At 36.1% G+C, this 26,280-nt stretch overlaps 1 protein-coding gene across 5 annotated transcripts in view; it reads left to right on the top strand.

Moving 5' to 3' along the window:
- RAD54B (RAD54 homolog B) overlaps positions 1 to 26,280 on the top strand; it is a 120,356-nt gene that overhangs the window by 60,865 nt on the left and 33,211 nt on the right. For 4 of the 5 annotated variants that reach the window (XR_014055814.1, XM_081496963.1, XM_081496962.1 and 1 more), the window contains 5 exons: positions 11,126 to 11,320; positions 14,913 to 15,194; positions 19,212 to 19,374; positions 24,125 to 24,350; positions 24,616 to 24,823. Coding sequence is in view for 4 of the 5 variants with exons in the window: in XM_081496963.1 (XP_081353089.1) it covers positions 11,126 to 11,320; positions 14,913 to 15,194; positions 19,212 to 19,374; positions 24,125 to 24,350; positions 24,616 to 24,823 (1,074 nt within the window). In the remaining variant the exon portion in view is untranslated. The remainder of the gene's footprint in view (positions 1 to 11,125; positions 11,321 to 14,912; positions 15,195 to 19,211; positions 19,375 to 24,124; positions 24,351 to 24,615; positions 24,824 to 26,280) is intronic. The other variant, XM_081496965.1, reaches the window with a different exon arrangement.

Here is a 26,280-nt window from a genome sequence, read left to right as displayed (position 1 = left end):
TAGCCACTGGACCACCAGGAAAGTCCCCATCCATTATCTTTTGATGGACTTCTGGACTTTTTCCAGATTTTGGTTTTTCTGTATATTCTCGTATAAGTGTGTCATGAACTTAATTCTGGCTTAGGGAAGATATATGTTTAACTTTTTAAGAAACTGCCAGACCTTTTCTCAAAGTAATTGTACCATTTTACACTTCCATCAACAGTGTATGGATTATTTTTTAAAATAAAGCTTTGCATGTTTGTTGATTGGAATGTCAGAATTGAAATTGATGAATAAATTTTTTTAATATTTAAATGAATTAAAAATGCTGAGCATATAGTTTAGATACCTGGGAATATTGTAGTTTGTTGATTTTTTTTTTCTGTTTTAGCACTTATTGCATATATGCTTTGGCATGAAGAATTGAGAAATATGATGAAATATATAGTTCCTTCCGTCCTCAAAGTATCATTCTGAAAATGATCTTTAATGCAAAGAAATATCATCTAGGTTTATTTTATACATAATGATACTTGCAGTTGGTTGACATTCAGTCTGTTTTGTTAGGTAAAGAAAACTATGGATGTTTACCAGTTTGAAGAATTTGTATATTCATGTTTGCATATTTTTAGTGTAATAAAAACCATATCTCTCAAATCTCACATTTATGTTGCAGTTATATGTTAATGCATATTAAAAGTTCTGGTAGCTTTTGGTAATTTTGAAACAAAAAATATGATTTGTAAGAGTATTTACATTTTTTGTTGAATTTGATGATATGAGAAATTTTAAATTCCCTTTACTCCATTAAAAACAATGTGTATGTTTAAAATTGTTAAAAGAAAAGAATATTAAAGGTTTGGGTTTATGGAATGTATAATTAAGCCACACAGTCTTAGAGTTACTATGCTTAGGACTCACCCATTAAGATGATAATACCCACTATTAATATTTAAATGACCATGTCTCTGCCTCCTCTTTTGTCAAAGCATGGTTTTAAGCATTCGTACCCTGTGAATTACCTTGTGAATCTTGCTGTACACGTTCGAGCCTCTGGTTTATGAAGACTGTTTTTGGCATTGATTTGGAAAGCACATTACAGGGTCAAGGGAGTAGATCAGAACCAAGTTTAGAAATAAAAACGAATAGCGTGCGTGCTCAGTTACTTCAGTCGTGTCTGACTCTTTCCAGTCCTATGGGCTATGGCCATTCAGGCTCCTCTGTCCGTGAGATTCCAGGCAAGAATATTGGAATGTGTTGCCATTCCTTCCTCCAGGAGATCTTCCCGACCTGGAAAACCCAGGTCTCCTTCATCTCCTGCGTTGCAGGCGAATTCTTTACCCACTGAGCCACCTGGAAAGCCTGGGAAAAATTATAGGTTAGAGTGGAATTGTTAGTGGTGGTCAGTCTGAAATGTAGCAATTAGTCATTATTTTATATGTTACAAGTAGTCTAGATAAAGGAAGTTATGCTGCTAATATGTTTAATTGCTAATATCTTCATTCTGCTTTTTTGCCGTCATTCTCCTTTGCCTGCCCTGTTTGTTAGTCTTTCTCAATTGTGTCCGACTCTTTGCAACCCCATGGACTGTAGCCCACCAGGCTCCTCTGTCCATGGGATTCTCCAGGCAAGAATACTGGAGCAGGTAGCCAGTCCTTTCTCCTGCCCTATGCCTACATTTAAAATGGGACCAAATGGGAAAGGGACAAGTACAAGATGATGATGATCGTCGTTAACATTTGGAGAGCACTTACTGCATGGCAAAGACTGTTCTAAGCATTTTACATGTATTAGCTAGTCTAATGCAACAGCTCTGTGATGTAGGTATTAGTATTACATTCGTTTGACAGTTTATAAGCTCGCACAGGGGTAAGTAACTTGTCCAGGGTCATAGTGCCAGTTAGGGGCAGACTCAAGCTTCAGGCGCAACCAGGCTGGCTCCAGAGTTCATGCTTTTATTCCTTCTCCTTTTTTTCCTGCAAAAGAAAAGATATATCTAAATCTGAGACTCTTATGTTATTTCAGTTAGTATAAGGAATTCTGAATTCTTAGAATTTAACTACTGTCTTTTGTTCTAGTCAGTTTTTGTTTTTTTTTTTTGCAGGGGCAGGTTTGGACATAATAGGCAGCTCTCCTGGGAATACAACAGAATATTTGACTCTTTCCCAGCCATTTTTGATGAAGACAGGCTTTTGTCCCTTCTTTAATAGCAATCCTGAGGAACTGCATTTTTCTCTTAACCAAGTGAAAATCAAGAACAAATTTGAAAAATACAGAAAGCTGTTGCAGTCTTTCATTCAGTGTACAGTGACTGCTACTAGTAGAAATAGTGTATAAAGAAAACAAACTAAAATCGTCTAAAATTGCACACCACAACATTTTTTAGAATTCAAAAACTGATCAAAGCATCCCATCTTTTTCATTAATGCTAAAACCTTCAAAACTTTATCTGGAAAAATTAGAACAACAAAAATAACACATGACAACTAACTTATCTAAAAACTGGTATCTTTTTGACTAAAAACTAAGGGAGTAATACAGTCTCCATAATATTTAAGCAAAATTTGATTTAGCAAAACTATTTGGTAGAAATTATGGTTATGAAAGAATTTATGTTTGCAAAAATTAAAACACATAAAGAAGTGATAAATCTTTGTTATAACATTTACTTGGAAAATAATCCTGAATGTACACAGTATGTACAACTATGCAGCTGAGTTCAAAGTTAATTTCTAAGGCTACTTTCTCATGAAAATTAGTTTTAAGGTAATTCTATTTTAATATCTTTATAAACATGAAGTAAAAATGTGCCTAGAATAAAAATGACAGTTTTGAAAACTCCCTATTGTTATGGGAATATGGTGATGATCAAGATCCAAAGAGACCCTCCTCTCAACACTTTATAGTTTTTTGGGAAAGGCTGACATTAAATAATTTGTCACATAATTGCTGAATTAATGCTGAGATAACACAACTTGACGTAGTTTTGCGGTCAGGGTAATTTAAACTCAATGGAAGGGTGATTAGAAATTAGTTTAGATAAGCATGTTGAAGGAAGAGAAGTAGAAGGAACTTTGGCTGGAAGTAATGTTTTCTTCAAGACCTTTAAGACAAGTAGATGATTAGATTTACATTTAAAAATTCATGTGTGTGAGCTCAGTCGCTCAGTGTTGTGAGACTCCTCAGTCCATGAAATTTTCCAGGCAAGAATCTTGGAGTTGCCATTTCCCTCTCCAGGGGATCTTCCCAACCCAGGGATTGAACTCGAATCTCCTGCATCTCCTGCATTGGCAGGCAGATTCTTTACTACCACACTACCTTGGAAGCCCACATTTAAAAATAAATACAGTAAATATGGAAAATGGCTTTGGGTGTAGGGGTAGCAAGAGAAGACTTCAAAAGAACTGTTGAGAAGACCCTGCATTTTTTCCGTAGTCCAGAGATGATTATTTGGAAAGAGTAAGGACAATGCAGAAGGCAAATAGTACACAGCTTTGAGAACCATGAAGAGGGTGGAATCATGTAGATTTTGTGGTTGATTGGCTCAGGAACTGAGAAAATGAATGTCCTGGATGATTGCCAGTTTCTTGGCTTCTTTCACTGAAAAATGGAAAAACTGAAAAAGGAGCAATTTTTGAAGAGAAGATAAGTGGACCTGGTGAGTTTGTGACATTCATGAGACATTCATGTAGACCCAACTGCATGTACTGGTATACATACAAATCTAAAGTTATGATCTGGGCTAGAGAAAAAAATATAACTTAGTATAGTAATGGTATTGAAGCCATGGGAGCTAACTTAAGGAGGCTTGGTACATATTGAGGGGAGGCAGGCTTAGAACTCAAGGCTGAAGTGCTCCAATAAACAAAGGTTAGAGAGGAAGTAAGAACTGGCAAAGATGATTAAGAAATAGCAATCAAGGAAGAGGAAAATTTGAAGTGTGTTAGAAGCTATAAAAATACAGTTCAGTATTTCAGGAAGAAATGGTCAACATTGTCCAATACTTTTGGGAATTTTGGTCAGGACTAAAAAGTAACCTGTGGATTTATCAACAAAGAGCTCCTTAGTGGCCTTTAACACAGCAACTTTGGGGAAGGCCCAACTGGAAGCCAAGTTAGTGAAGTTGACTGCGAATTTGAAGAAACCGAGGGAGTTGAGTGGTTATTCAGATGATTACAGTGGGAACAGTGGGGACAGGCACTCTTTCAGGCAATGTAAGTTCCCTTTTTATGCATGTGTTGTAGTTTATCCCTGAGCATAACATCACAGAATAATTTTAACTTTATTTTTCCATGCTATAGCCTTTTCCTGTAATTTATTGTGGGGAAAGGATTTTAGTAGGGGGAAGTCAAGTGATCTTTTTAAGAGCTCTTTCTTACCCCTAAAATAATGCACTGGTTCTCCCTCCATATTTTAATTTTTAAAAATTTTAATTTTTTTATTCATTTACTTTTGGTTGTACTGGGTCTTTGTTGCTGTGCACAGGCTTTCTCTTGTTGTGGCGAGCAGGGCCTACTCTGTTGCCCTGCGCAGGCTTCTCATTGTGGTGGCTTCTTTGGTTGCAGAGTCCAGGCTGTAGGCATGTGGACGTCAGTACTTGCAGCATGCTGGCTCTCGAGCTTGGACTCAGTAGTTGTGGCACAGGGGCTTGGTTGCTTCATGGCATGTGGAATCTTCCTGGGCCAGGAGTCAAACCCTTGTCTCTAGCTTTGGCATGTGGATTCTTATCTGCTGCATCACCAGGAAAGTCCTTTACTTTAATCTTGACGAAATTTCTTACTAATTCAAGTTCTCTTTAGTGCCCGTTTTCTACTCATAGATTTCACTGAAATTTTGCAATAAGAGTTCGAGTTTAGACTGCATTTTGGGCAATCTCTAAGCTGTTGGATGAATGAGTGTTGAGGGTTTTCAGATCAGATTGAAAATTCAGTTTAAAAAGGTGAGAAACTTATTTTAGGTACATCCTTTATAATATGAAATTAGAGAAGCAAGGAGGAAATGTAACTATATATGAAAAAGGTCTCACCACTAATAATTCAAATTACCATGTTATTAAATGCCATTTCTATCAAATTGGTAAAGATGAATGTTCACACAAAAATATGTACATAAATGTTCATAGTAGCTTTATTTGTGATAGTTAAGAGCTATTAATGGAAACACCTCAACAAATATAAGGAACAAGATAATAAAGAACAAAGTTGATATATAGGCATCAACTTGAGGTAAATCTCAAAGACATAATACTGAGTGGGAGAAACCATCCTGAAAGGTGGTGTACTGTATGATTTCTATTTATTTGAAACATTCTTGAGAAGACAAAACTATATTGGTAGCAAAAACAGATCAGTAACTGAATAGGGTAAGGGTGTGACCAAAAAAGAATAGCATGAGAGAGTCTTTTTAAAAAAAATAACTTTATTTTACTTTTGGTTCTGCTGGGTCCTCATTGCTGTGCAGGCTTTTCTCTAGTGGAGAGCGGGGCTACTCTCTAGTTGCCGTGAGCCGGCTTCTTTTTGCAGTGGCTTCTCTGGCTGCGGAGCATGGGCTCTAGGGCATGTGGACTCAGTAGTCGCAGCTCCTGGGCTCTAGAGCAGAGTCTCAATAGTTGTGCACAGGCTTAGGTGCTCCGAGGCATGGGGAATCTTCCCCGGATGAGGGATCAAACCCGTGTCACCTGCACTGGCAGGCAGCTTCTTTACCGCTGAGCCAGCAGGGAAGTCCCATGAGGGAGTCTTTGGAGTGATGGAACTCATCCTGACTGTGGTGGTGGGTAAATCAATTTATACCTGTGTTAAAATTCATAAAACGGTACACTAAGAAAATGTCAATTTTACTGCAAGATAATTGTAACAATAAAAAATAAATACAGTTAAAAATTGCTGAGATGATATTAAATATAGTAGTGAAGTGGATCTTATCTTTGTGGGAATATCATTGGTAATACATTATACAGATATTAAGCATCATTTTACTATTTAAAGCATCTGCCTGCAATGCGGGAGACCCGGGTTTGATCCCTGGGTTGGGAAGATCTCCTGGAGAAGGAAATGGCAACCCACTCCAGCATTCTTGCCTGGAGAATCCTACTGACGGAGGAGCCTGGTAGGCTACAGTCCATGGGGTCTCAAAGAGTCGGACACGACTGAGCGACTTCACTTTCACTTTCTTTCTTTACTATTTAATGATATGGGAAATTATTCAAAATACTATATGAAAAGAGGAGAATAAAAAACTCTACACCACATTTTCTATATTAGATGTGTATTTTCCCTCAAAGAAGTATATAAAATTACTCTTTGTTCAAACACGCTCATTTATGACAGGAAGGCCAGGAAACTGGAGCCACTGCCTGTCAGACCTTTCTGTTCTTGACTGTTGTGTTTGGGATTACAGCAGCTAGAATCCTTTGAGGGGAGAAGAAGTTGTTGGGCCAAGCATTATGGACACAACTTCTTAGCTGCACATCAATCATTTGTTTTTTTAGAAAAAAACCATAATGGTTTCAGATAGTCAAAATTCACATTCTCAATCCAAGAATGCCGATGATGCAGAAATGAATTATCTGAATTCTAATAGTGACAGTGGTTTTTCAGACTTTTAGGAGACTGATATACCTGGCTTGAATTTGTACACATTTTGTTTGTTTGTTTGTTTTTTGGACATGTGTTTTCTTCTCTCTTTAGTAAGTATTTTCCAGTGGAATGGTTGGTTATAGAAGGTGTATGTTTAACTTTTTAGGAGTCTATCATACTGTTTTCCAAAGTTATTGTACTATTTTACACTCCTTCCAGTAGTGTGTGATATTTCTAGGTGCTCTATACTTTTTTTTTCAGTCGTAATTGACTTTACATTTTGCTAACACTTAAGATAGTCAGTTTAAAAAATTTTAAACCTTAGTGAAGTTAGTGTGTGGTGTTATCGCATGTTTTTAAATGACTTTATTGGAATAATATTATGAATAATATTATGACTTTAAATGAATTTATAATTCACATTCCACGTAATTCACTCATTATATGACAGAGAGGCCTTGCGTGCTGCAGCCCACGAGGGGTCACAGAGAGTCAGACATGACTGAGCGACTGAACAACAACAGCAACATAATTCACTCATATAAAATGTATAATTCATGATTTTTTAGTAGTATATTTACAGTAATGTGCAACTATCACCACAATTTTAAGATGTTTTCAGTACTTCAAAAAGAAACCCTGTACTCTTTAACTTTCAACCCTCATACCCCCGACCCTAAGTCTTACCCTCACCTCCTAGCCCTAAGCAACCATTAAACTTCTTTCTGTCTCTATAAACTTTCCTGTTCTGAACATTTCGTATAAATGGAATCATGTAATGTGTAGTCTTTTGTGATTGGCTTCTCTCACTTAACAATGTTGTTAAGGTTTATATGTGTTGTAGCATCTGTCAGTGTTTTATTCCTTTAATGGCTGAATAATATGAGTAATATCACTAATAATAATGTGATATACCACAATTTGTTTATTCATTTGTTTGTTGAATGGACATTTGGCTTGTTTCTACCTTTGGGCTATTATGAATAATACTGCTATAAACATTCATGTGCAAGTTTTTTTGTGTGAACATGTTTTTCTCTCTTGAGTGTATACGTAGGAGTGGAATTGCTGGATCATATGGTAACTGTAATCTTTTGAAGAATCGTGAAACTGTTTTATAAAGTGGCTGGACTATTTTACATTCCCACCAGTAGTGAGTGATGATTCCAGTTTCTTTGTATCTGTATCATACTTGCTTTTATTTTATTTTATTTTATTTTTTAGGTTGATAAGATTTTTTTTTTTTAATAAATGTATTTATTTTAGTTGGGGGCTAATTACTTTACAATATTGTAATAGTTTTTGCCATACATTGACATGAATCAGCCATGAGTTTACATGTGTTCCCCTTCTTGGACCCCCCACTCACCTCCCTCCCCATCCCATCCCTCTGGGTCATCCCATTGCCCCGGCCCTGAGCCTTTGTCTCATGCATCGAACATGGAATGGTGTTCTGTTTCACATATGATAATATACATGTTTCAATGCTATTCTCCCAGAACGTCCCACCCTCACCTTCTCCCTCAGAGTCCATAAAATTGTTCTATGCATCTGTGTCTCTTATTCTGTCTCGCATATAGGGTTATCGTTACCATCTTTCAAATTCCATATATATGCATTAGTATACTGTATTGTTGTTTTTCTTTCTGGCTTACTTCACTCTGTATAATGGGCTCCAGTTTCATCCATCTCAGTAGAACCGATTCAAATGTATTTTTTTTAATGGCTGAGTAATATTCCATTGTGTATATGTACCACAGCTTCCTTATCCATTCGTCTGCTGATGGACATCTAGGTTGCTTCCATGTCCTGGCTATTGTAAACAGTGCTGCGATGAACATTGGGGTACACGCATCTCTTTCAATTCTGGTTTCTTCGGTGTGTATGCCCAGCAGTGGGATTGCTGGATCATATGGCAGTTCTATTCCCAGTTTTTTAAGGAATCTCCACACTGTTCTCCATAGTGGCTGTACTAGTTTGCATTCCCACCAACAGTGTAAGAGGGTTCCCTTTTCTCCACACCCTCTCCAGCATTTATTGCTTGTAGACTTTTGGATAGCAGCCATTCTGACTGGTGTGAAATGATACCTCATTGTGGTTTTGATTTGCATTTCTCTAATAATGAGTGATGTTGAGCATCTTTTCATGTGTTCGTTAGCCATCTGTATGTCTTCTTTGGAGAAATGTCTGTTTAGTTCTTTGGCCCATTTTTTGATTGGGTCGTTTATTTTTCTGGAATTCAGCTGCAGAAGTTGCTTGTATATTTTTGAGATTAATTGTTTGTCTGTTGCTTCGTTTGCTATTATTTTCTCCCATTCTGAAGGCTGTCTTTTCACCTTGCTTATAGTTTCCTTTGTTGTGCAAAAGCTTTTAATTTTAATTAGGTCCCATTTGTTTATTTTTGCTTTTATTTCCAATATATTTGCTTTTATTTCCATACTTGCTTTTATCCATTTGAGACTAATCATCTTAGCGGATGTGAAGTGTATCTTGTGTTTTTTATTTGCATTTCCCAAATGGCTAATGATGTTAAACATCTTTTTATGTACTTACTGACTTTTTGTATATATTCTTTCCTGAATTATATGTTCATGTTTTTTCACCCATTTTTCTATTGATTTGTTTGATTTTGTTTTCCTAATAGCGTACTCTAAAAAGCAAAATTTGAAAATTCTGATAAAATTAAACATTTATTTTTAATGTTTTGTATATTTGTATTCTAAGAAACCTTTGCCTACTTCAAGATTAGAAATATCTTCTATTACATTTTCTTGTAAAAGTTTGTAGTAAAATTTTACATTTAAGTCTCTGATTCATTTTTCGTTAAATTTTGTGTACAGGGTGAGTTAATGGTTGATGTTCATCTTTTTCCATGTGACTATCCGATTAACTCAGCATTTGCTTGAAAAGGCTTATTCCCGTTGAATTTGTTTTGCCAACTTTGTTGAAAATCAGTTGGTCATACACAGGGGCCACTATTTGTTGCATTGATCATTGTGTCTTTTTTTTATACCAAAATATCTTCATTCTTGTTACATGATAGTTAACTTTGAAATTAGATGGAATAAGTCATTAGTTCTAAGTCCTTTGCTTTTAGGTTCCCTGTGGATTTCTATGTAGACAGTTTTATCATCCGCACATAGATACAGTTTTACTTCTTCCTTTCCTTTCTGATATTTATACTTTTTGTTTTTATTGCCTTATTGCATTGGCTAAGACTTCCAGGACAACACTGATTAGAAGTGGTGAAAATGGGGATTCTTTTTTTATTCCTAGTCTCAGGGCTTTTTCTTTTCTTATTTAAGTAGGTAGGTGTATTTTAAAAGATAAAGTAATAATTTGGCTTTTGTTTTGTAAATTCTGTTGTTTTGATAGCTTTGGAGGTCAGGTGTTTATTTGGTAAAAGATATAGTGAATAGCTCTTCAATAATGGGGGAATGAGATTTTCCTCTCTTCAGCTGGAGTAAACTTATCTAGTCATTGAAAAGTATAGTATACAGGTTAGGTGAGAAGCAAGAGCTAGGGCTCAGTATGAGGATGCTCTGTATTTCTCATGGAAGGGCTCATGGTTAACTGCCAAGGGGAAAAGAAAGAGTAAGACCGAGTAATAAGGGGAGATTTTGTTTTTAGTGTCAAGTGTGCTTTGAGTTAATAGATAACTTAAGAGTGTTTTTGCTTCAAAGCACTAAAAGATACCATTATATAGAATATCATATATATACCTCTCAACCTATTCTGCTCTTATTCTTTGTCTTATTATGTTTTGTCTTTTTCAAGCTCTGTACTTTACATGCAATACAATTTATAGCTCTAAATGATCTGCAATGATTTCTGTTAAATGTATTCACCTATGTAACTATCACCCAGAACAAGTTCTCTCCTGCCCCTTTCCAGTCAATTTCCCAACTCCAGAGGCAGCAGCCACTTTCTGGTTTCTGTCACCATAAATCAGTTTCCCCATTGCTGGAGAATTTTCTGTGTTAGACCCTTTGGATATGTTTTTGTAAGGTGATACTGGGAATGTTTCAAGAAAAGTATAGACTTTCGTAAGAAACTTTTAATTTCCTGAGCATATACTACTGAATTCTCAGAATCAGTGACGCAACCTGACAGCTCCCTAAGCTAGGAGACAAGAATATATTGATGAAATTTTAGTCTGATTGCTGCTTTAATGTTTTACCTTTGTTCTTATTGAAAAAGCTACAGGTTTTTCTTTCAGGGAACTCTGTGATCTTGTATTACTTTTCCTTGATTTATCTTGTCACGTGATTTTAGGTATTTTTCTATGGATGCTGACATTTTATCTTTAATTACTAGAGTTTTAAAATCTTACCAGTGATGATTATGTTTTTCTACTTCTACTAAGTTTGTATGATGATAAGAAATTTACATTCTATTCTCATGGTAATGCTAGAAGCTGATATTTGAATTTCCCAGTTTATAACATATATATGAAAAAATACTTAATACAATCCAATTTACTCGTGCTTTTATTTTTCTGAGTGATTTTGTTACTTAAATATTAATGTCATCTATAATAATTGGTTTTTATTTTGTTTATATTCTAGTTCATTCAGCCCCTAAAGAAATAACAGTGTCTAAGGGACAAGAAGAGAAACCTGATAGCCTAGTTAAATATTTCAGTGTTGTTTGGTGTAAAGCTTCAAAGAAAAAACACAAAAAGTGGGAAGGTGATGCTGTTCTTATTGTAAAAGGAAAGTCATTTACCTTAAAGGATTTGGAAGGCAAAGACATTGGAAGAGGTATTGTGATATCACCTGATGTTTATGATTTGGTCTAAAGTTAATATATGTATCTGACTACAAAATTGAAATGTAATTGTGTTTTATGAAGGTGTTCTTTGTTGACTTTCATGTCTAAATTATCTGATAAACATAAATTTATCTTGTAATAGCAAGTCTCACAGTCTTATGTATACTCAATGAGATGAATCTCATCCCATGGTATCATTTTCTCCGAATATAAAATGATTAGCTAGGTATATACAGTTATATTGGCATTTTTCTGAGATTAAGCAGTTTTTCTTTGTGTGTTTTTCATCTTTTTTCTTTTTTTCCAGAATGCTGAGTAATTAAAAGTTAAAAAGATGTGGGTATTAGGAGTAGAATGATATTTAACTTCAATGATACCTAATAAAAATTTGAAAATAGCAAGGAGATAATAGCTAGACATAACTTAGATTAATACATCTAAATTGGAGGTAACCATTATTTCCATTATAAAACATTGCCAGCATGATTTGCATAAGTTAGCCCACAAAATCAGAGTACCTAAAGCTATCATGGTGTTTTTACATTGTCTCTTAAATTACTCTTCAATTCTGAGTGTGGCCCATAATTATAAAGTCTGTTCTACATGTTGAAAATTACATAGTTTGTAGTTTCAGTAACTATACTAGGAGTAATCATTCAAAGAGAGTTATAGTTTGTAGTTTAGTAGGGACAGGGCAATGTAATTGATAATTAGGAAGCACTAAGATAATTGTTTCATTGAGAATGTTTGCTAAGTACAATAGGAGCATATATAGAAGGACCATGTAAATTGGTCTATGAAGATAAGGGAAAGCTTCAAAGGAATTATTGTTTAAGGTAATATGTGAGGGATGAATAATTTTGTAGGGAATGAGAAAGGGGCATAGCATATGTACAGGTATAAAGGCAAGAGTGAATTAAAACTTCTTCAGTGTTTAAGGAATGTAGTATGTGAAGGGCAGAGACAGAGGGGCAAGAGTTGAGGCTGAATGGAATTATCTGCAATAGAATTTTTTGTTATGAAAATATTGAACAAATACCATATATACAATATTATACTTAGTGTTTAGAGAAATTGAAAAAAATTTGCAATACACATTCTATGTTAGTTAAGGTGTTAGTTGCTCAGTCATGTCCAACTCTTTGCAACCCCATGAGCTATATAGCCCAGCAGGCTCCTCTGTCCGTGGAATTCTCCAGGCAAGAATACTGGAGTGGGTTGCCGTTCTCTTTTCTAGGGGATCTTCCTGACCCAGGGATCGAACTCAGGTCTCTTGCACTGCAGTCAGATTCCTTACCATCTGAGCCACCAAGTATTGAGGCTAAACTTTTTTGAGAACTTGTTTATACCTATTTAGTGAAATTATATTCTAAAGCCCCCAGCAAGGAAAAAATTATCAAAATTACCCTGGAATATCTGTTACCCATAACTATAGTATATATGGTTTTGAGTATGTGTAGTTTGGATTAATAATAAAATGATCTCTCAGTTGCAAGTAGTGGAAAATGTAAGTTAGGTTATAAACAATGGGTTTTTGCTCTGACTATACAAGTAGAATCACCTCTGGTGCTTTTAAAAAATGCCAGTGCTTAGGCCTTGATCTTTGAGGCTGTGATTATTTAGTCTGGATGACGGGGAGAGGGACTGAACATCCATATATTATAGGTTTCCGGATGACTCTCATATCCAGCAGGAGTTGAAAATCACTGGTTAAAAAATTAATTTATTGGCTTTCAAAGTGAAAGCATCCAAATATAAGACTTGATTGCTTAATTATAACATTCATAAATATATCAACCTGGAGTTAATCTTGCAAGTTATCACCTATAATACAAGCAGTTTTTCTTTTAAATAATTTGGATATTCAGCATTTAAATACTATTAATATAGGAATAAATACTCCTAAGAAACCTGAAGGGTGGAATGCTGAAATTGCTAATAGCTTGTGCTAATATAGTCAGATTCAGTTGATTTTCATTCCACATACCCAGCAAAGAACAGGTATGGGAAACAGAGTTCAAGAGTTTAAAGAAAGTCTTCTGGAGATGTAGAGATGTTTGAGATAGTCATCACTAGGGAGCAAAGTGAAACAAGGGATTTTGGAGTTGCAGAGCCTGTTGAAGATGCCTCAAAATTAAATTTATTCTTATCTCCCCTTTTCATGTAATTAATGGTAATTGGATTAATAGGGTTGGATTCAATATGAAGATAAAACAGTTATCTTCATTAATATGGAGAGGTTAGGACTGCTATTGAATTGAAACAGCTTGGAAAATGGAGGGCTGGGTCTTTTAGCATTTAGGAACACCAGCCAAATAACTGTTTGGCTTCGTCGTGGAGCTCTATCATAAGTGATTGAAAAATGTATATTATGTAGTTCCTAGTTATCAGAGGTTATAATTATTAGCCCAGTGTTTACAGGGAATTGTAGCCATTTTCCAGCTAGTTTAAAAGGGTCATGTAATGTTATCTAAAATATGCTGATCTTTTATTTTTTGTTTTTAGAAACTTTAAAGTTTTTGGTATACACAGTTTTTGCCCCTCACAGTGGCACAAAAATCATACATTTAATGTTTCCAAGCGGAGTATAAAATTCCCTCACTCTATCTGATTAATGAGTTCATTTTAAGCAGACCATGATAACTTATTCATATTTATATTGCATCAACACCCTACACATGGCAGCACCTAATAAATGGTCTGTTGAATTAATAATAATTCAAACAAGCGTGGTATTATAAAATATCCTGCTTTTTATTCAAGAGCGAGAACTTGGACTATCAGTAGTAGCCTCTATGACAAACGTAGTTTTACTATGCTATCACAGGTGGAAAAGTCCAGTACTAGTTGTGTTAGAAATTGCTTCTGTTGCTAGTTCTTCACATTTCTCCTTGTTTCTAAGTGGAAATAGAGCTGCCCTTGCATTTGTCTAGATTGTTCACAAGAAAGGAGGGTCCATACAGCCACCAAAACCCTTCTTCGCTTGATTTTCTACAGACAGCAGATGGCAAAACTATGAATACAGTAGACTGTATTTTAAGTAATTTAAAAAAAGCCTTGGCTCTCTAAACCTTACCTAATTTTTATAACTAATTATTTATTCCTTTTGATTTTTGCATGTGTTTATTTTTACTAAAAGGATAAATTATATTTTTTTTCTGGCTAGTGGGTTATTCAGAGAAGGCAATGGCATCCCACTCTAGTACTCTTGCCTCGGAAACCCCATGGATGGAGGAGCCTGGGAGGCTGCAGCCCATGAGGTAGCGAAGAGTCGGACACGATTGAGCGACTTCACTTTCACTTTTCACTTTCATGCACTGGATAAGGAAATGGCAACCCACTCCAGTATTCTTGCCTGGAGAATCCCAGGGACGGAGGAGCCTGGTGGACTGCCGTCTATGGGGTCGCACAGAGTCGGACACGACTGATGCACCTTAGCAGCAGCAGCAGTGGGTTATTATACAAGGCTGTTTGCATTCAAAGTGGTTTTCATTCTGTACAGTTATAAGAGGATACTCTGGTTTTACTAATTAAGTCATCTTAGAGTGTCAATAAATTAATTTTTTCCTTCTTGATTTAAAGGCACTGGATATAAATTGAAAGAGCTTGAAAAGATTGAAGAGGGTCAGACAATGATGATTGGTGGAAAAGAAATAGAAGTCATGGGTATCATCTCTCCAGGTGATTTCAACAGTGGAAGATGCTTTCAGTTTGGAGGAGGATGTTCTGCTGTCTTAAGTTCTTCTCAAGCTTCCAAGAAGTGTTTCTCTAACCCTTTCAAAAGTGTCTGTAAACTCAGTTCAAAGGAAAATAAACAGAACAGTTTCCAAAATTGTAAACCACGCCATGACCCATATGCACCAAGTAAGATTTAAAAACTTAATTTGAGTTTTCTGTTTTTACTGTCTAAAGATATTTAGGTATGTGAATTTAAAGTTGAAATTTTGTTTCAACACTTTCAGGTAAAAGTATCTATCATTTTTCAGATATACAGTCTGACATAAGGGATAATGTTGAAGTTGAATAATAATATAGTTTGAGAATTATTTTATAAGTAGATGTTCAATTGCAAGAGTATAGTAACCAAAGTACATGTGTTGAAGGAAAATTGTGCAAATTATAGATGTATACATGTGTATAATTTCAACAAAACCTGATATCTTTTGTAGGGAGAAAAATTAGTAAATTCATAAATTAGGAATATTTTTGAACTTCCATTTTGAAGACTGTATGCTTTGATCACAAGTAGTAGTAATTAGTGACTTGAGTATTAAAATATTGAAAGGTGAAAAAAAATATTGGAAGGTGAGATTTCATGTAAAGAATTCAAATTTTATTCATGAGAATTCAATCCAGTCAAGTTAATTTTCAATTAATGAATTTAATTTAAAAATTGCATCAAAAATAAAACCTAGTCTGTTTATGACTTTTTAAGATTTGATTGCTCAGTCAACAAGTATTTCTTTTGTGCCTTTTATACATTGGGCCCAGAGGTAAAACTGTCATTACAGAGCTTCTCATTTGGTGACGTGACAGACATAAAATTTGAATTATATTAAGTCTGTGATTCATTTTGCCTAAAATTTTGTGTACAGGGTGAGTTAATGATTGACGTTCTTCTTTTTCCATGTGGCAGTAAGAAAGGCAGTGTATGTGCTCAGTTGTGTCTCTCTTTGTGACCCCCATGGACTGCAGCCTGCCAGGCTCCTCTCTCCATGAAATTGTCAAGGCAAGAATACTGGAGCAGATTGCCATTTCCTTCTCCAGGGGATCTTCCCAACCTAGGGTTTGAATTGTCCTCTCTTGCCTCTGCTGCATTGGCAGGTGGATTCTTTACCACTGTGCCATCTGGGAAGCTCTTTCCATGTGGATATCCAGTTAATTCAGCATTTGTTTGAAAAGACTTATTCCTATTGAATTTGTTTTGTTATGTAGAAGTTGGAGAATAGAGTAAGCTTTTCTCATAACAGTAGTAAAAATAAAATAATAAAATATTGAAATAATTATAAAAATAACTCTTAAAATAGCTATAAATAGAAGTATTAAGGGCTTCCCAAGTGGCTCTAGTGGTAAAGAATCTCCCTGCCAATACAGGAGACATAAGAGATGCAGTCCCTGGGTTGGGAAGATCCCCTGGAGGAGGGCATGGTGACCTACTCCAGTATTCTTGCCCGGAGAATCCTGTGGACAGAGGAACCTGGCGGGCTACAGTCCATAGGGTCACAAAGAGTTGGACATAACTGAAGGAACTTAGAATGCACGCACGCTTGCAGAAGTATTAAAATAGCTATTTTCCCCTCTTGCCATTTTGGAAACAGAAGTTTTGAAATAAAAAGACCTTTTAGATAATTTAGACCAATCCCTTCACTTTGCATTTGAGGAAACTGAGTACCAGAAGGATGCACTGACTTGCTTAAAGTAGGGATTGGCGTAGTTTGGATTAAAACCCCCAAATTAAAAATTCCTTGCTTTATTCTAGCTCATTTGAGACTTGATTGAAATTTAGAGAGTGGGAGTTTCTGCTTCTGATTTTTCTCTTTCTTTGAATATTTTGTCTGTCACACTGGCTCATAAGCTTCCTTCTGTCCTTTATGCTGCTTTCTCTTCACCTTCCTGTTACGTAATAGAGAGCGGTGGTGAGCCGAAAAGAGCGCTGTGCTTAGTCACGGATCTGAGCCTGAGTCCTGCTTTTGCCACTAAACTACTGATTCTTCGACCAGTTGGGTAGTCACTTACTTCACTATATGTTTTGCCTTGTGTAAAATGGGGTTTTAATAACTACCATAGTGACTTAGAGTGCCTGGTATATACTGTGTACAATAAATATTTGATAACTGAGTGAATGAAAAATTTTATTATGATAATTTGTATATATGTGTACATGAGTGTGTATATGTGTGTGTGTGTGTGTGTAAGCAAGCCCTTTTTGTAAGTGGTAAATACTTGATTATCTTCTTTTTAAATCTTGTTAAAGGTAGTACTAAGTTGTAGACTTAAAACTAAAGCATAAGAGATTTTGTTAGCATTAAATGATGCTTCATGATCATGAGGGGCATCTAAAGATTTGAACTGATGTCCTATTGCTGTGGTGCTTTAGGTTTTATTTTTCTCGAAGCTTCATACTTTGTTAGATGACTTACCATTCTGTGGTCCTTGTTTGAGCTGTGAATCATCTTTACCTCTATTTTCTTTTTTTATTCCCTTTGTCCTTTTTAACTAACTTTTTAAAAAGCTTTATTTATTTATTTATAGCTGCACTGAGCCTTAGTTGCTGCGTGTGGATTTTCTCTAGTTGCAGTGAGCAGGGGTTTCTCTAGTTGTGGCGGACGGGCTTCTCATCGCAGCGGCTTCTCTTGTTCGATACACTTGGGCCCTAAAACGCATGGGTTTCAGTCGTTGCAGAGCGTTTGCTCACTTGCTCTGAGGCAGGTGAGATCTTCCCGGACCAGGGGTCATACCTGTGTCCCCTGCATTGGCAGGTGGGTTCTTAACTACTGGACCACCAGGGAGATCCTTTTTTTGTTCTTTTTTTTTTTTTAAAGAAAAAAAAAATGGGACCATTTCTTGGTTGGAAATCCGCAAGGCATATACTCTTCTTTACTACTGGGGTATGGAGGAAACTCAGGGGCTGAGTTTTCTGTCTTCGCTGCCTAGTCCCCTACCTGCCAGGAATTCGCCTTGAAAATGAGAGTTTCTTTTGCTTGCTTAGAAACCTGGGAAGATCCACAGGAAAACTTCCTCCAGGTAATTACTATCAGTAAACATGACCAGATTCTCATTTCTGTGACTATATATTTCCACACTGATGGTTATTTATTAAATTCCCCCCCCCTTTTTTTTTTTGGTTGCCCCACACAGCTTGTGAGATCTTAGTTCCTGGACTAGGATTTGAACCTGTGTCCTTAGCAGTGAAAGCACTGAGTCTTAACCACTGGACCACCAGGAGATTTCCCATATTTAGTCTCCTGGAACCTATTGTTTTTTAATCTTCTTTTCTCATCTTTGTTCTCTTTTTTCGTATTTTAAAAAATCTATTTTACTTTTTTTAACCATGATGTAGACATACAAATATATCCAAAAAATTATTTTGATGAGTTTATTATCTGATTTCAGATTTATCAATTGATACCAGCTTTCTAGTTATGTTTGGTTTTGTTTTTTGAGTGATTTTAAATAAATCTTTTAAATTGTATTACCATATTACTAAAGAATTACATTATTAGTTGATGGTTACTCCATGCTGCTTTGTCAGGATTCATGAATTTTACATTTCATAAATGAAGTAATTCATTTTAAGCAAATAATGGTGGTGAAGTCAATGGAAAATGAGTCATTCTTTCTCAGTTCTTCTGATTAATAGGGGTAATAGACATTGTTAGTGGGCATAGGAATGAAAATAAAGGAAGCCTTCATATTAAATTTGGAAAGCCTTTCCAGAATAAGAAGCTATGAGCATTAGTAAGGCCATCTTGGCAAAATTCCAACCTGTGCTTTCAGTTAGAAATAGTTTTCTTTGCTTTGAATACTGAACTAGTAAGTGTTGTGGTTTAATTAATTATGAAACAATAGTGAATTTTAGTGGTTTCAAAGCACTTGTGCTCATGAAATTTGGAAAACTCTTTGCCATTCTTTGCATGAATCTTACATCAATAAGGCATGGGATTTTATTTTTAAAATTTTGTACCTTTGCTTAGCATTGATGTTACTGAATTTCAAAATTATTGTTTTTATTTTTTTTTCTTTTTGAATTTCAAAATTTTTGATTTTTTTTTGTCACAAATGATGGCAAACAGTTGTATCTTCTGAGTAATTAGAGCAAGATAATGTAATTATTGACAGAGTGGAATACATTTATAATTATACTTTTCCCTTTTTCTTAAGATTCCCTTGTTATGCTTCGACCAGATAAGAATCACCAGTGGCTGTTCAATAAGAACTGTTTTCCTGTTGTGGATGTAGTGATAGATCCTCACCTCGTATACTACCTTCGACCACATCAGAAAGAAGGGATCATATTCCTTTATGAATGTGTGATGGGAATGAGGTAGGAAAATAATTGGTTTGATCTAATCAGAACTTTGATTTACCTGTAACATAATGGTTTTCTAGGATGAGCCTAATATATGAGTCTCAATGAGTGCAGCATATATTTTAGTTGATAGGAATGGCAAATGGTAATGTGTATGTTTATCCCACAGGTGGGTTCTTTTTTAAAAAATCATTTTATTAAAAAAAAAATTAGCTGTACCTGGTCTTAGTTGAGGCAGGCAGGATTTTTAATCTTCATTGCAGCATGCAGGATCTTTTTTTTTTTAATGCAGCATGCAAACTCTTAGTTGCAGCGTGTGGGATCTAGTTCCCTGACCCAGGGATTGAACCCAGGCCCCTTGCATTGGGAGCCCAGAGTCTTAGCCACAGTGGACCACCAGGGAAATCTCCATAGGTAGTTCTTGAAGGATACTGTGTTCTAGACATCTTGCTTGGAACTTGACACACAACTTATGAGGATTTTGCAAAAAAGTTTTCTTCTCATCTCACCTCTGCTTATACACACACACACACACACACACACACACACGAGTCTCTCTTCCTCTTTTAAAATTGAGTTTTATTAATTATAGTCAAAATAACAGTTGAAGTAGAATACACACACATAAATTCAAACCAAAGAGGGTTAAAAGAATCAAAGGTCTCTGCTAACATATTAGTACGTTTCCTTCCAGTCCTTTTTTGTTTTGTTTTTAATGCATAGGACCTCGATTTTTACATTGGTCATTGCCACTCAGTATGTCTCAGTTACTAGGGAGTTGGGAATGTAAATTCCTCCAAGCTCTAAAGAACCCCTTGAATGATGACAAGGGGAAAATTATCTCCTAGAAACTTTCTAGATTCAGTTCAGTTCAGTCGCTCGGTCGTGTCCGACTCTTTGCGACCCCATGAATTGCAGCACGCCAGGCCTCTCTGTCCATCACCAACTCCCGGAGTCTACCCAAACCCATGTCCATCGAGTCGGTGATGCCATCCAACCATCTCATCCTCTGTCGTCCCCTTCTCCTCCCGCCCCCAATCCTACCCAGCATTAGGGTCTTTTCCAATGAGTCAACCCTTCACATGAGGTGGCCAAAGTATTGGAGTTTCAGCTTCAACATCAGACCTTCCAATGAACACCCAGGATTGATCTCTTTTAGGATGGATTGATTGGATCTCCTTGCAGTCCAAGGGACTCTCAAGAGTCTTCTCCAACACCACAGTTCAAAAGCATCAATTCTTCGGCGCTCAGCTTTCTTCACCGTCCAACTCTCACAACCATACATGACCACTGGAAAAGCCATAGCCTTGACTAGACGGACTTTTGTTGGCAAAGTAATGTCTCTGCTTTTAAATATGCTATCTAGGTTGGCCATAACCTTCCTTCCAAGGAGTAAGTGTCTTTTAATTTCATGGCTGCAGTTACCATCAGCAGTGATTCTGGAGCCCAAAAAAATAAAGTCTGACACTGTTTCCACTGTTTCCCCATCTATTTCCCATGAAGTGATGGGACCAGATGCCATGATCTTAGTTTTTCTGAACGTTGAGCTTTAAGCCAACTTTTTCACTCTCCTCTTTCACCTTCATCAAGAGACTCTTTAGTTCTTCTTCACTTTCTGCCATAAGGGTGGTGTCATCTGCATATCTGAGGTTATTGATATTTCTCCCAGCAATCTTGAATCCAGCTTGTGTTTCTTCCAGCCCAGCGTTTCTCATGATGTACTCTGCATATAAGTTAAATAAGCAGGGTGACAATATACAGCCTTGATGTACTCCTTTTCCTATTTGGAACCAATCTGTTGTTCCATGTCCAGTTCTAACTGTTGCTTCCTGACCTGCATACAGGTTTCTTAAGAGACAGGTCAGATGGTCTGGTATTCCCATCTCTTTCAGAATTTTCCACAGTTTATTGTGATCCACACAGTCAAAGGCTTTGGCATAGTCAATAAAGCAGAAATAGATGTTTTTCTGGAACGGCTTTGGCATAGTCAATAAAGCAGAAATAGATGTTTTTCTGGAACTCTCTTGCTTTTTCGATGATCCAGCGGATATTGGCAATTTGATCTCTGGTTCCTCTGCCTTTTCTAAAACCAGCTTGAACATCTGGAAGTTCGCGGTTCACGTATTGCTGAAGCCTGGCTTGGAGAATTTTGAGCATTACTTTACTAGCATGTGAGATGAGTGCAATTGTGAGGTAGTTTGAGCATTTTTTCGCATTGCCTTTCTTTGGGATTGGAACGAAAACTGACCTTTTCCAGTCCTGTGGCCACTGCTGAGTTTTCCAAATTTGCTGGCATATTGAGTGCAGCACTTTCACAGCATCATCTTTGAGGATTTGAAATAGCTCAACTGCAATTCCATCACCTCCACTAGTTTTGTTCGTAGTGATGCTTTCTAACGCCCACTTGACTTCACATTCCAGAATGTCTGGCTCTAGGTGAGTGAAGACACCATCGTGATTATCTGGGTCATGAAGATCTTTTTTGTACAGGTCTTCTGTGTATTCTTGCCACCTCTTCTTCATATCTTCTGCTTCTGTTAGGTCCATACCATTTCTGTCCTTTATCGAGCCCATCTTTGCATGAAATGTTCCTTTGGTATCTCTAATTTTCTTGAAGAGATCTCTAGTCTTTCCCAATCTGTTGTTTTCCTCTATTTCTTTGCACTGATCACTGAGGAAGGCTTTCTTATCTCTCCTTGCTATTCTTTGGAACTCTGCATTCAGTTGGGAATATCTTTCCTTTTCTCCTTTGCTTTTCGCTTCTCTTCTCTTCCCAGCTATCTGTAAGGCCTCCTCAGACAGCCATTTTGCTTTTTTGCATTTCTTTTCCATGGGGATTTTCTTGTTCCCTGTCTCCTGTAGAATGTCACGAACCTGTGTCCATAGTTCATCAGCAATTTCTAGATTCATGTTCTCTCAAATATGCTCTTCTTTTTTGGAGATCTTACCTCAGTTGGCCTGAGAATCATGTTTTACTTCTTCTCTCTCACCTTCTCTATCTAATCACACCTAAACTTTTGAATATTTTGACTTCTCAAATACCATTTCGAACCTAATTGTTTCTGGCACCTCACTGTAGCAGTTCTAGTAACTGGTGTCATAAGTTCTGTTTTATCTGGACTATTGCAACAGCTTCTAACTTGTGTATCTGTTTCTTATGCTCCTCATATTCTTTCTGCTTATTGCTGCCAGTTTGATGTTTCTGGAAACAGTTCTGAACATGGCATTTCCTTGCTTAAAATGATTATAATTCTCAGAACTTAGAGCAATGTTTCCTAATCTGTGGTATGTACTCCACTTAGGTGGTGTATAGGATTATTTTAGGTGTACATGGACAAACTTTATTTTTTACTTTTAATCATAGCATATTTAGTTAGTGAATAATTGGAAAGAAATAGCCCACCAGACTTTTGGTTTCACAAGTAGATTGTGCTTAGAAAGAATTTATTTTCTTTTCAAATAAATTAAGTTAAAAAGTGAGTTGATTTAGAGAAAAATAATGAATAGTAACACATATAGTATCACGTATATGGCAAAGCATTGGGGTCATTCATGGAAGACTGATGTTGGGGAGACACTGACCTACAAGTACAGTCCGAGCTTTCAAGGGCAAGCATCCTCACCCTCTGTCTTCTACCAGTTTTGCCAGCTTCCTAACCTTGTATTTTGCTTGGAATTCAGTTCAAGCTCCAGCTGTGCTGATGTGTTAATACTGATTAATGTAGTGAGTTCCCGTTTTCCTTTAAAACTCTGCTCAAAGTTCATCTTCTTCAAGGGAAACCTTCCTGCTCTCTTCGCTATACTTGAATGCTGGGTACTGGGTCACTGTTTTCTCTCTGCCACTCACTATATCTCATTTAGCTGGCATCTTGCGATGGCAAAATCTAAAATAATCTAAAGTAATAATAAGGTCTATAATAATCTAAAATAATAATAGTGGCTATAATTCATGTTTGTAACTTTTTTCTCTACATTTTGAACTGGAAAACATAAATAAAATTAGTTTTAGTTGTTATTTCTACTAGTAAGAAACAGAATGGATTAACAAACTATACTTATATTTCCTTAATTCCTTTGAATTTTGTAACTTTTAAAGTGTATATCTAATACCTGTCAAAGAGCTTTTAATACTATGAAGTGGTATAAATGCCAGTTACTGATAGTATTCCTTATAATGTTTAATTTTGAATTGCATGAACCAAATAGGCTTGTAGGATAAGATTTTTACTAAATTATGTGTATTAGATCAAATAGTGTTTAATTTTTCTTACAGGTCAAGGACCTATTTTGGTTGAGGACTTCATTTATTGCAAGAGAATCATAAATATAGGTCACTAGGTCTTTCTGGTTTATGTTTCATTATATTTTAAAGTGTTTTGATATCTAATACTGAAACTGATAACTGCTCAGCTGTTAGTGATGAGAAGCACAGTTATAGTTAAATTATTTAAATTTAGATATGAAATTGGCATTCATTTCTAGTTTCTAAATATGGAATCATGATAGTAACAGATTTAGATTCAATTGTAATTTCAATTTGTTTTAGTAATTTAGTTGACAATAAATATGTAATGAATATAATTAGCACAGATGCAAAATGTCATAAATCAGCTGAATGAAGAGCTAGAAAATGTGTTTAGTGGGGGCTAGAATTCATCCTAATTACACAATATCAGCTTCTGGGTTTTGACTAATAGGTGATGATGTTAAGGGCGTAAAATATTTTCCTTTTGTAGTTGAAGGAAATATAAATTATTTCTAACAGGGTGAATGGCAGATGTGGAGCTATTCTTGCCGATGAAATGGGTTTAGGGAAAACACTGCAGTGTATTTCGCTTATCTGGACCCTACAGTGTCAGGGACCCTATGGAGGCAAGCCAATAATAAAGAAGACACTTATTGTCACACCCGGAAGCTTGGTGAATAATTGGAGGAAAGAATTCCAAAAATGGCTAGGAATTGAAAGGATCAAGATATTTACTGTTGATCAGGTAAGAGACTTTTGAAAATTTAGATTTGGTTATTTACTATATCTCTAGCTTTTCAAATCAGTGCTGCAGCTTTCACTGTCTATCTAGCAGTTTTTCAAGTGTATGTAGTTATCTTTTTTCTGATAAATGGAATCTTGCCTTACAATTTGGTTATGAGTTAATATATTCTAATACCTAGATAATGGTTTTCAGGAATATGCTGCTTTTATTTAATTTCACACAGTTTTTGCCCATGATTTGTTAAAGGTTACCTTTTTTTTTTTAGGACCACAAAGTAGAAGAATTCACCAAATCTCCATTGTATTCTGTTCTTATCATCAGTTATGAAATGTTACTTCGTTCCCTGGATCAAATTAAGAATGTAAAATTTGATCTTCTAATTTGTGATGAAGGGCATCGTTTGAAGAACAGTACCATTAAGACAACTACAGCCCTCATTAGCCTCTCCTGTGAGAAAAGGATAATTTTAACTGGTCTGTATTTACTTTGGGTGAGATATGATGAAATTTTGCCTAATGAATATGCAGAACTTGTAGTATGCTGTTTGACGTCCAAAGAATTGATGATATTGAGTGGAATTCATACTAATCAACCTGGGTTAGTCGAGTCTCGGTAGGATTCTGAGTTATCAAATTGCTGTGTAATGTTTCCCGGATTTTGGATTCTTTGAGGAATAAACAGGATGGTGTCCTGGTGAAGAAAGGAGGAGATGGGGTTAGACTGCTTGTGCTTGGTTCCCAAGGCTGACGTTCATTTACAGCTGTGCAACTTTGGGCAAGTTATACTTCTCCCTACCTCAATTTTCTTATGTGTGGAATAGATCCTTATGTTGTGAGGGTCAAATTAGTTAATTCATGTAAAGTTCTTGAAGACTACTCTTATATGAAAAGTGTTTACTATAAATATCCTTTATTTTTCCAAGTTTGTGCTGTATGCATATGGTTTTTTGCTGGCCAAAGCTTCTAGCCCAGGTTGTCTGGGAAAGTGGGATAGACTGTACATAAATACAAGAATACTTTTCTACCTTATCCTTTTAAGCTTAAGGCCTTTAGAACTAGACCTGAATAACTCAAAGGAGTTGTTTTCCCACACCTCACTTTGGTCTTGTGTGGTGCTTTCAATTTACCATTTTGGTGGGAGAAAGAAGTTGTTGTCATTACTAATGTTTACAACCCTTCTGTTTTCTGCTCAAGGCTCTTCCTGCCCCCCGCCCCCCCCATCATCTTTTATCCTTTTAGAAGGGATGGGCAGGGCATGGTTATTCTTATTGTATTAGATCCCATGTCTTTGTGTCCTTCATGTGTCCTTTATGTATGTCAGAGCTCTCCTCTGAAGTTAAAATGAGGGAAAAGGGGTGTGACCAACAGCTTATTCCTCCAATATACATCAGGGTAGAAATGTGCCCTGGAGCAGCAGAGAACACCCCCACCCCCCGCTGTGTTCTCGCTGAGTTGGGCTACAGAGGGGACCCACCTTTGAATAATTTATGGCTATTTGACTTCCAGTTTGTGTAGAAGGATTGTAAAACCATTACCAAATGTGATTTCTAAAACCATATATGCTTTTTAGAAATGATTTGGGGAACTGTTAAATGACCTTTACATTCTTTATATTTAGTCAAAGTGGATTCTCTATACTTCTTGACTAGCCTTTGATTTTGAAATCGTTGGGGCCAGAAATGCAATGGAAAAATAGATTTAGCTGAATTTAGTTACATTGTGTTGGAAGAGCAAAGCAGAGATTATTTCTTTTTACTGCTCAATGTGGCGTCAATATTGCTTACCTAAATAGTAATAATAGCTCTAGTGTTAAAAAGATTGGCATTCAAGGGGAAAAGCAAAAATAAAGAGTGAGAAATTTAGATTACTTTTGGGTAATAACAATAGAGCAATTAAAAAAAAAAATAGGACTTCCCTGGTGGCACAGTGGA

This window comes from Giraffa tippelskirchi, chromosome 6 (genome assembly GCF_054371585.1).
Source record: "Giraffa tippelskirchi isolate mGirTip1 chromosome 6, T2T-mGirTip1v1.2.pri, whole genome shotgun sequence".
In the NCBI taxonomy this organism is placed as follows: domain Eukaryota; kingdom Metazoa; phylum Chordata; class Mammalia; order Artiodactyla; family Giraffidae; genus Giraffa; species Giraffa tippelskirchi.
Note: the sequence above shows the minus strand (reverse complement) of the source record. Positions and strands in the feature narration are given on the sequence as shown.